This window comes from Cibotium barometz, chromosome 60 (genome assembly GCF_041138505.1).
Source record: "Cibotium barometz isolate CiBa-2024 chromosome 60, ASM4113850v1, whole genome shotgun sequence".
NCBI classification, from domain to species: domain Eukaryota; kingdom Viridiplantae; phylum Streptophyta; class Polypodiopsida; order Cyatheales; family Cibotiaceae; genus Cibotium; species Cibotium barometz.
Genome location: NC_141105.1, coordinates 13,118,109 through 13,129,909, shown reverse-complemented (window position 1 = coordinate 13,129,909; position 11,801 = coordinate 13,118,109). Strand labels below are relative to the sequence as shown.

At 46.2% G+C, this 11,801-nt stretch overlaps 1 protein-coding gene across 1 annotated transcript in view; it reads left to right on the top strand.

Moving 5' to 3' along the window:
- The first annotated feature begins 698 nt into the window (after positions 1 to 698).
- The window catches only part of LOC147605002 (putative diphthine methyl ester synthase), a 64,403-nt gene continuing 53,300 nt past the window's right edge, over positions 699 to 11,801 (top strand). The window contains exon 1 of the mRNA XM_086793872.1: positions 699 to 980. Within this exon, the coding sequence (XP_086649998.1) occupies positions 831 to 980 (150 nt within the window). The 5' untranslated portion in view covers positions 699 to 830. The remainder of the gene's footprint in view (positions 981 to 11,801) is intronic.

The window sequence follows — 11,801 nt, the reverse complement described above, 5'->3', positions numbered from 1 at the left end:
TCACACCAGTCGAGGCTTGGAAAGAAACGAGTGTGGTCATAGATGCTAGTGGCAGGGGCAATGGGAACTCTCACTGTGGTTGTTGTGACTAGACAGGAAGTATTGGCAATGTAGGCGGTTGAGTCATTGGAGTGGGTGGCAACAAGGGCCATTACCTAGGTGCTTGATCACTTGGGCTATTTAACCATGATAGGTGTAGGTAGTAGGTATTCACCTTTGATTTCAAGTATGTACCTTGTCATCACCATGATATACTTCAAATCTAGACAAGGAGGGTGATCATTAAAACAATACAATACTTGATCAAGATAAAGGAAACCACTTCCCCAATCTTTAGCCTCCATTAAAAAAAGTCATTTTCCCTAATCTATTGTATTTTCACAACTTGCTAGTGGTGGAACGATTCAATATAAAAACCAGCCACCAACACAGTCTTAGTTGTGAACCCCTTAGGGGTCTGCTACTCCATAGCCTCCTCCTTGTTCCATATCTTCACATCAAGCATTCTTCCAATTGGGTTCTCCGTTAATACCAGGAAGGTGTGTGCAGGTTGTTTCTCCTTCACATACCACCTTTGTGTTTTACGCCGAGACTTTGGCAATCCAACTCTCCTATTCCCGTTTGACACCAACTCCTTCAAAACTTTCCATACGCATACACCTGCCACATGCCATGTGACTTTCATATCTTCATCACACTCTCATTATTTCTTTAACTAACCTTAGACTTTACAAGCGGACAGGTTTACTTCACCTTACGGTGGTGGTGTGACCGTCAATGGACATATCACTTCAAGTTTCCCAGTTGGTTCGTCTGCACAGCTAGTGACGATGCTCTACTTCGTGGGACTGGGATTAGGCGACGAGTCAGATATCACTGTGCGGGGCCTTGAAGTGGTCCGTGCCTGCCACACTGTATACCTTGAGGCTTACACTTCTCTCCTATGTTTTGGTCTTGGCCCTTCTGCAATCTCCACTCTGGTAAGATTATTCTAACGTTTGCGCGCGCGCGCGAGAGGGTGTGTGTGTGTGTGTGTGAGAGAGAGAGAGAGAGAGAGAGAGAGTGTGGTGTATTAAACGTCTTCAAAAGACTCAATAGGGTTCCTTGTGGTACTGTTCCATGGGAAAACTCGTACAACGAATAGAGCAACTGTATGTCTCTTCCCTAATCATCATGTGAGTACATGAGGGAATACATATCCGTATGTGAGTAATGGTAGATGGGTAACGGTAGAGTGCATGCCCATGTGTAAGTATACGTGAGAGTACATATCCATATCAGTGCCAGACAGTAATTACGAGAGAGAGAGAGAGAGAGAGAGAGAGAGAGAGAGAGAGAGAGAGAGAGATTGCTCTTCTGATGTAGGCTACTTTTGGGTCATTTTGCTCATTAGTGACGACACTTCGATTGTGATGGAATCTCAGAGTTGTTTTTCACACAGTCAAATATTCTTGGTTATTTCTCTAAAAAACTATAACATTATATAAGAACGAGAGCTGTAAGAAGTTTCGCCTTGACCAGGGAACATGAAAGAAGAACAATGCTTGTGCAATCCTTGAAATACAAAAGAAGGAATCAGTAAAGGCAGCAGATGGTAGTGTGAGGATGTACCATGTTGATTTACATGACAGCAAATTTTGGTTTAAAACTTGGTCCTTGATGTTTCTTTTTACTACTACAGGGCATGCATTGGATCTATCCCAAAAGGTGTGTGGGTGAGGGCTGGGGTGCCATCTGCTGTCATGCTGCCAATCCTTTCCCATTGCAAGTTTCACAGTCTTCTTGAATCATGTGAAGAAGCCTTCTAATGTTGGGTGCATGTGCATTGTGTCATGCTAGGATACCAAGTTAGGGCTATGCCATGGCCATAGAATCAGTCTGTTTTTGAGTGTCAGGATTGGGACTCAAGCCGCTATATACTCAATTATTTTATTAATTATTGATTATTGTCTCAAGGGACACTTATGAAAAGTCACAACCCTTGCAACAAGTTATGTGAATAGAAACATCCATTCACAGTAGGTCATACCTCCACACATGAGGCATGACTTGTCACGTGACAAAAGAATCAGTCTGTTTTTGAGTATCAGGATTGGGACTCAAGCCTCTATATACTCAATTATTTTATTAATTATTGATTATTATCTCAAAGGACACTTATGAAAAGTCACAACCCTTGCAACAAGTTATGTGAATACAAACATCCATTCACAGTAGGTCATACCTCCATACATGTGTTAGCAGTCATCTCTTGTTTGTATCATATTACAATGTAGGGAGTGAGGGCCAGTGATGTGGGTGTGCCCTCTTGTGTGAGGTTTTCTCCATTGTCCATTTTCCCAGTTTTGTAGGTCGTGAGGGGGGCTGTTTACTTTCTCTGGTGAGTTGTAGGAGTTTGCTTGCCAGGAGTTGCCTGACTACATGCTGGCCGACCAGGCCTGATCATGGCCAACCAGGTGTTGCAGGTCGTGGGGCCTACACAAGGGCTGTCGGCCTAGTTTCTACTGGCCGACTGGCTGCCCCATCACATATATATATATACCACACTTCCCCTCCCACACATTCTGTACTGGATATACGTGTGTATATAGTAGAGTTCAACACCGTCTCTCCTCTCTTGCTCTTCTGTAGTTTTCCTGCTCTTTGATTTCTGTCGTTTTTCCGCTGCACATTCCGACATGGTATTAGAGCAACAACAACAACAACTTCTTGTAACCATTGTGGCCAGAAGGGTCATTATTGGAGGAAGTGTCCTCAGCGGAGCATCGAGAAAGGTGCAGATTCCTCAGCTGCAGCCGCGAAGACTCCAGCTTTTGTGCACTTGGAGATTATGGACACTAGAGCTTCATCTTCTTCGAGCAGGGAGGTGGTTGGTCTCATCGTTGGGGATACTCGGGAATGGATTATGGATAGTAGTGCTTCTAGGCACATGACTCCTCGAGAGTTGTTACAAGACCTTCGGAGGCAAATAGGTCACATCTTTATTGGTGACAAGTCCACTATCCCGATTCACAGTGAGGGCAGGTTGGAGATCGCCCCCGATGGCAGAGGGGGGAAGCATTCCTCCCCAGTTCTTTATGTTCTATCTCTTGGTTTTCATCTTTTGTCAGTGCATGAGGTTTGTAAGATTGGCATGCGGGTGGAGTTTGATGAGCATTCAGTTGCTATCTGGGACAAAGCAACAGGCTAGGTTGTTTGGCAAGGTGGAGTGGAGAATGGGATTTACAAACTCTCAGCACTCTCTTCTCTTACAGGTACTCAGCTTGGTAATTTGTGGCATTTTCGTTTTGGCCACTTGAATGTGGACGTGTTGCGGCAGGCTTTTCGGGACCAGATGGTGGATGGCTTGCCAGATGTTGGCAGCAGGCAGGGACATTGCAGTTCTTGCATTTGTTGGGAAGCAACATAGGGAGTCTTTTCTGAAGCAGGCTACCAGGAGTTGGTTCACACTGACTTGTGTGGGCCTATGCAGACCCCATCCTTGGGAGGAGCCTTGTATTTCATGCTAATTGCAGTTCTTGCATTCGTGGGAAGCAGCATAGGATGTCTTTTTCGAAGCAGGCTACCAGGCGGGTTTTGAAACCATTGGAGTTGGTTCACAGTGACTTGTGTGGGCCTATGCAAGCCCCATCCTTAGGAGGAGCCGTGTATTTCATGCTGATTGTGGATGACTGTAGCAAGTTTACATGGGTGTATTTTTTGCCACATAAGGACTAAGCCTTTACTTGGTTCAAGGACCTGTATGCTTTGGTGGAAAAGGAGTCTGGATTGCAAGTAAAGACTGTTCAGGTTGACAAAGGAGGGGAGTTCCCTTCTTATGCCTCTGTGCGGAGCATGGCATCAAATCGGAGTTGGCCAATACAGGGTCGCCTTTAGAGAATGGAGTGGTTGAGCAAAAGAACCGGATTGTGGTGGAGATGGCGAGGACAATGTTGGAGCATCGAGACCTTCCTCGTCTACTTTGGGGAGAGGCTGTGGCTATGGATGTCCATATGGCATATCCTCAACCGATCTTCGACGACTGTAGTGCCTAAGATGACTCTGCTTGAGGCTTATTTTGGCAAGAAACCAGATGTCTCTCATTTTTGTGTTTTTGGGAGTGATACCTATATTCACATTCCAAAGATGCTGAGGGGAAGCTTGACTCTAAGTCCCAAAAGCTTGTTTTTGTGGGATATAACTCTCTTTCCAAAGGCTACAGGTTATATGACTTGGAGCGGAATGAGGTTGTTGTTAGCAGGGATGTTGTCTTTGCTGAGCATGTTCTAGCTTCAACTATTGAGGAGCCATCGCTTCTTGGAGAGCCAGATGTGTATGAGGATGAGTCCCTGGCTATTGGTCCAGCTAGCTAGCCTTAGTCAGTTGGAGAGATTGAGCCCAAGGTTGGAGATTTGCCCCAGCAACAACAAGAGGCTCTGTGTTCTGTTGGGGTACCGAAGTGGTTGTTGGATGCCATTCGAGAGTCGGGTATGATGCATACATAGTTGCAACGTAACGCGTAAACGAAACGTTTCGTAAATGTTTCATACGAATGAAACGCGTAAACGAAACGTTTCGTGAACGTTTCATACGAATGAAACGCGTTTCATTCGTGTCCACTGGGAACTGTACGATTTAAGCGTTTTTAACCCAGATTCTTTAGTTTTAACTTGAAAACATGCTTTAATGTGTAAATGATGCATGTTTAATATTGTTTTGCAGGGAAGGCAACATATTTTTTACATATTATAAACTATAAAGTTTGGGGCCTGTACGTTTATGAAACCTTTTTGAAACGCGTTTCATGAAACGCCTGGCAACTATGGTATGACGAAGTATCCCTCTGAGTGGACCACAGAGGATGGACCTTGAAGATCTTATAGAGTTCGTGACAAATGTCAGCCAGAGGAGCATTTACGCCTTGATGTCTTGTATCATTCGGGACAAGGAGCCTACTTCAGCTCTTTCCCAGGAGACTTGAAGGAAAGCCATGCAAGTGGAACTAGAGGCCATAGAGAAGAATGGGACTTGGGAGTTGGTTCCGAGGCCGTCGAAACGGTCAGTCATTGGTCTCAAGTGGGTCTACAAAACCAAGTATAAGTCCGATGGGTCCGTGGATAAGCACAAGGCCAGACTTGTGGCTAAGGGTTATGCTCAACGGCCAAGCATTGACTATGAGGACACTTTTGCACCGACAGCTAGGATGGCCACGATTCGGATTGTCCTTACCCTTCCTCTCATCAGTAGCGGGCCGGTGTATCAGATGGATGTCAAATCTGCATTCCTGAATGGTGACTTGCAGGAGGAGGTGTATGTTGAGAAACCTCCTGGCTTTGAGGTTCCGAGCTCAAAAGGTATGGTTTATAGGTTGCAGAAGGCCTTGTATGGTTTGAAACAGACTCCCGGGGCTTGGAACCAGAAGATTGATACTTTCTTTCAGAAGCAGGGTTTCTTGAGATCAGTCGCCGCAGATCTGAACTTGTATCTCTTTCGGGAATGCGGTATGGTCACATTGATTCTCCTCTATGTGGATGATCTTGTTCTCACTGGCAGTCATTTGGAGCACATAGCTATGATGAAGGCTGCCCTGTTAGAGGAGTTTGAGATGACGGATTTAGGTGTACTCCATTTCTTTTTGGGATTGGAGATTTGGCAGACCTTGAGGGGGTTCTTTTCTCAGCAGCGTATTTTGTTGGAGGCCTTTGGGATGGAGAAATGCAAGCCTATTTCATCTCCAATGGACCTGAATACGAGACTTATTGTGCATGATTCTTGTGAGCAGGTTGATGCCTCTTTGTATCGGAAACTTGTCGGCTCATTGATTTGGTTGCTGAACACCAGATTGGACTTGAGTTTTCCAGTGGAGCTGTTGAGCTCATTTATGCAGACACCTTTGAAGACTCATTGGGACGCAGGATTGCAGATCTTGCGGTATCTGCAAGGTACGAAGGATCTTGGACTCTTTTATGACACTAGAGGGGGATCGAAGGACCGAGTCAGTCTCCGAGGTTGGAGTGACTCTGATTGGGAAGGAGATCCAGACACGAGGAGATCTACTTCAGGATACGGCTTTATGTGAGGGAAAAAGTACGAAAGGACCAAATGTATGAGAGATCAGAGCAAATCAACACATCATGAAATAAGTGAGTGTATATATGATGAAATCCAGTACAAGAGCTCAGTGTGAGACTCTGAAGGAGCAGAGAGGGCTGCTGTCCCGTGATAATGCAGAGGGTGGAGAAGGCCACAATCCAAGGCAGATGGTAGGCTGCTGTTCTGAAGAAATGAGCAGAGAGGGCTGCCGTCCCGATGTCGAGGTAAAGGAGCAGAGATGTCAAGGTAAAGGAGCAGAGAGGGCTGCTGTCCCGGTGTGATGGATGAGGGTGGAGAGGGCCGCGATCCCGATTTAGTAGATGTTGAATTAAAACTGCTGGAAAGCTCTACTGTAGCAGAGAGGGCTGCTGTCCCATGTGCTGTAGATAAAAATGATGATATACTGTAGGCGAAAGCTACTGCAGATCTTCTCCTGAGAAACGCTGAAGTGCAGTAGACGAAGGCTGCTGCAGAACAGTAGCTGTAGGCGAAAGCTACTGCAGATCTTCTCCTGAGAAACGCTGAAGTGCAGTAGACGAAGGCTGCTCTTGAGAAACGCTGAAGTGCAGTACGCGAAAGCTACTGCAGATCTTCTCCTGAGAAACGCTGAAGTGCAGTAGACGAAGGCTGCTGCAGAACAGTAGCTGTAGGTAAAACCGCAGATAGAAGAGGATGCTCAGCCTGTAGCAGCAGCAGGAGAGGATGCTGTAGGTGAAAGCTACTGCAGATCTTCTCCTGAGAAACGCTGAAGTGCAGTAGACGAAGGCTGCTCCTGAGAAACACTGAAGTGCAGTAGGTGAAAGCTACTGCAGATCTTCTCCTGAGAAACGCTGAAGTGCAGTAGACCAAGGCTGCTCCTGAGAAACGCTGAAGTGCAGTAGGCGAAAGCTACTGCAGATCTTCTCCTGAGAAATGCTGAAGTGCAGTAGACGAAGGCTGCTGCAGAACAGTAGCTGTAGGTAAAAACGCTGATAGAAGAGGATGCTCAGCCTGTAGCAGCAGCAGGAGAGGATGCACAGCCTGTAGGCGAAAGCTACTGCAGATCTTCTCCTGAGAAACGCTGATATACTGTAGGCAAAAGCTACTGCAGATCTTCTCCTGAGAAACGCTGAAGTGCAGTAGACGAAGGCTGCTCCTGAGAAACGCTGAAGTGCAGAAGGCGAAAGCTACTGCAGATCTTCTCCTGAGAAACGCTGAAGTGCAGAAGGCGAAAGCTACTGCAGATCTTCTCCTGAGAAACGCTGAAGTGCAGTAGACGAAGGCTGCTGCAGAACAGTAGCTGTAGGTAAAAACGCAGATAGAAAAGGATGCTCAGCCTGTAGCAGCAGCAGGAGAGGATGCACAGCCTGTAGATGCGAAAACACCAGCAGCAGCAGCAGAAGGTAACGATGCACTGCCTGAAGATGAAGGAGCACCGGCTGCAGCAAGACTCGGGGTTATGATGTTCTGCTGTTGTGAATAATGTTGAGTTTCTTATATATGCTGTAGGACTGTTGGTCGGTCAGGGTAAATTGTCGGCCAGCAGCAAAGACAAGTAAAATACCAAAAAATACCCTTTTGGGCTGGATAAAATGGCAGGTTTAGGCATGTTTTCACACACCCCCTCTCAGGCCAAAAGGGGACCATGAGAGAAGATGAAAAGGGGTTGAAGAGGATCATGAAGAGGAATGTGTTTGGTTTGTCGACGGTGTAGAACATGTGCTCTTTGACAAGTGTAGAATCTTTTGAGTTTGGGCGGTACTGGATCAATGACACAATGCAAGAGGTTTTCACATGCATGAATGTCCATTTTTGGGTTTTCATTCACACATGCGCCCCAAACACAAAAAACAGAATGCTATGCACAGGGAATGCAAGATGGTAAATGCAATGCAGTGGGTTTTCACATGAGCTATGCCCTCATGGGGTTTTCATTGACTCATCTGCTTGATACAAAATCTTGAAGGAGAGGAAGATCCCCCTCTCAATATGCGGAGGGTGATGGTGGAGGACCGATGCCGATCCATTTGCGAAGACGCTGGAGGATGGGCCGGTTGACGGACTTTGTAAGGATGGTTGCATGGTTGTCCGCCGTAGGAATGTATTGGAGCCTCATGGTACCAAGCTCAACTTGTTCCTTGGTAAAATGAAAATGGACACCCACATGCTTGGTACGGTTAGAAAAAATAGGATTGCTAGCAAGGGCAATCGCACTCTGACCGTCGACGAAGATGGTAGAAGCGGTGTCAATGGGAACACGCATCTCCTTAAGAAGCTGACGAAGATACATAGCCTCAGTGGTGGCGTCATAGAGGACCTGGTATTCGGCCTCAGCGGAAGAACCTACAACGGTATCCTGCATCTTGCTAGACCAAGAGAAAGGGGCAGATCCAAGGGAGTACAAATAACCACCATGAGAAAATCGAAATCACCGGCCTAGTCGGAGTCCGTGTAACCACGTAGGGCGATTCCACGACTGTAGTGAAGTCCAAACATATAGGTACCTGCTAGATAGCGAACAACCCTCATTGTTGAACTCCAATGTGCCCCCTTAGGAGCATTGAAATATTGACTTAAAATGGATGTGCAATAGAAAATGTCAGGTCGAGAATTTGTGAGTCATATGAGTTTCCCAACCACTTGGCGGTAGGCTTGCTCTTCATGTGGAGGTGAGTCCTCTTCCTTTGATAGTTTGATGGTTAGATCCAATGGGGTAGCCACAAGGATAGCACCATCAGCAAAGTAGGAAGTAATGCAACAGATCCATTTGGTTCCAACGACCTTCTTTTGACGAGGGCGATCCACAAGGAACCACGTGCCATTATGATCGATGCTTTCGAGTTCTTGTTCCATAGCTTGTTTCCAAGCTAGCTGTCGGATAGCATCTTTCCACGATGTTCGCTTATCATGCGCCACATAGTCTGCGGAGAAAATAGAGGCAAATGAGGCACGAGGAGTGAGGCTGGTGGAGGGACGAGGACCGTCCAAAGGGGTATGGTGGGGAAACATGCGAGAATCACGCATGGTCTGTTGGTACCAGTGGGGTAAAGGGTCCCTGATGGCTGCTGGGAGAATGAAGGCTCCTCAAGAGGCGGAGTAATAGTTGACTGATTGGGTTCATGTGGCACAGTCGGAGAGTCTTGTTTGGATGGTATGGGTAGTGGAAGTCGAAGTAAATCCCGCTCATCAAGGACAATGTCTCGACGAACGAAGACTTTGTTCGATCTTGGATCAAAAACTTTGTAAGCCTCAGAAGAGTAGCCCACAAAATTGAGCAACTCACTCCTTGGCTCAAGCTTGCCCCTCGTGTCATTTGGAGTATGAGTGTACACGAAAATGGGAAACAGTCGGTTTTTCACCATAAAATGCCTCAAACGGGGTCTTTGTGAGGAGCAACGGCCGTGGGGCAACGGTTTAGAAGGTACTGCAGTGTTGACCGATTCTGACCAAAGACGTTTAGGCAGCTCAGCTACAAGGAGCATGGAGTATGCCATATCCATCATAGTTTGGTCTTGCGCTTGACCACTCCATTCATTTTGTGAGGGGGAGTTGGTGGAGGTGAGTTGGGGTTGAATGCCATGTTCTTGCAAGAACTCAGTAAATTGATGGGAGATAAACTCACCACCATTGTCACTGGGAGCAATCCCAATCGAGACGCCCATTTGATTAGTGACTAACCAAACCCACGTGGAAAAGTATTGGAAGGCATCTGATTTATGCTTCAGGAAATACACCCACATGTACCTCGAATAATCATCAACAATTAGCGACCCGTTCAAGGAGGCGGTTGGGGATTGCCCACTCAAGTCGAAGTGAATCAACTTGAGGATACCCTGATGACGTTAGTGGGGATGTCATAGTATCTAGTCCATACTATGCATGATGGAGTTGATGGTTTATTGTCTTGTGGATGACTACCATGAGGTTATAAACTTATAAGGTGAATTTGGGCATGTTCCTGGATTCATCAAGTTGTATCTTTATGCTGTATTAGCAGACATGCAAATTTCACATTCTGAAGTTTTCATGCAAGTTGCAGCCAGTTGATATTGTGTTAATTCTTTCTATCTTTAGTGGTGCATATGCCCTATCAACTACCTTTTTGTTGTAATTATTCTTTCTATTTGTTATGATCCTTGGTGCTAGGTTTCATTATGCTTGAGTCTGCCCTGTATCTTCGGAGCTCTGACAGAAACTCAGTACACAGACCTTTGTATGAATGTATGCTGCGTGTGTGCGTGGGGTGTGTGTGTGTGGGAGCATATATTGACACCAAGTTCTACACCCACTATTGGGCATTGATGACGTTAGTGGGGATGTCATAGTATCTAGTCCATACTATGCATGATGGAGTTGATGGTTTATTGTCTTGTGGATGACTACTATGAGGTTATAAACTTATAAGGTGAATTTGGGCATCTTCTTGGATTCATCTAGGTATATATATGTACCCTGAGCATGATGAATAGCATGATGTGGGAATGGTGAATGATGCTGCTTACCTATTTGACATGGCTGGCAGGCATCCTTTGTCAGTTTGAGGCTAGGTATGCCTTCAACCAACCGGTTTGGAGGCAACTCATAGAGTGTGTCATAGGGCAGGTGACCATAGCAAAAGTGCCATAGTTGTTCAATGTCCGAAGGAGCTCTGGTCACATAGGCACGAACCTGATGAAACTTAGAACCCTCGGAAGATGGCTTGGATAAAAAAGTAGACATCTGGTATAAGCCATCCTTTTGTGCGTGGCCTTGGGCAACAACAAGACTGGTAGTCTCATCAATCACCTTTACAACTCGCTTGTTGAAGTAAACTCCATGATCGAGTTGGGTCAGCTGGGATACAGAAAGTAAATTGAGGCCCAAGTTAGGAACAAGATAGACATTGTCCAATGTTGCTTGATTGGGGCCTGTGTTGGTGTCGAATAAAACGGTGCCAACAGATTTGATGGGCATAAGTGTGTTATTGCCACATCGAACTTCACCCTTAGCAGGTCACTGAGAGATGAAAAAGTTAGCATTGTGTGCCATATGGTGTGTAGCTCCACGGTCAACTACCCAAGTGACCTGATGGCCATAGGGAATTGTTGGGTGGGCTTCGATGATAGGCACATAAAGATTATTAGGTAACTGACAAATTTGAACAAGGGCGGACGCTTCCACGCGTGGACTGCCTCGTCTAGGTTGTTGTTTCTTCTTCCTTCTGAAAGAGTGACCAAAATCAACCTCAGATGTGACCTGAGCGACATTGGCCGAGGGGTCGGGGTGTGGTGTAAGAGATGACCAATCAGACATCTCTTCCGAGGTGGCAAAAGAAACTGACTGGGTGGAGGGGCCTTGAGCGACTTGACCAGTGGGTCGCCACGGACATGCTCTAGGCCAATCCGTACCATTGCCTAGTTGCGGGTTCCTTGGGGGGAGAACCTTGCAGAGTAGGTGCTGGATTATTACCCCCTCTTGACCGCCAATTAGGGGCATTGCTACCATCTTGGTTGTTTTGGCGATTCGAGTTAGTGGGGTTGTTACCTCTATTTTCCTTGGCTTTCATGCCACACTCATCATCAACATGTCTAGGCATTTGGCAATGAGTGCAGAATCTATTCTTTTTGGGAATATTTTGCCAGTAGGGAGTGGGTGTTGAGGCAGGGTTTTTGGGACTAGTATTGTTGCCTTGAGGTTTGCCTTAATTACTTGAGTTGCTATTCCCCTTCCCTTGCTGCCCTTTTTGAGTAGAGGTGGTATTGGACACAAGG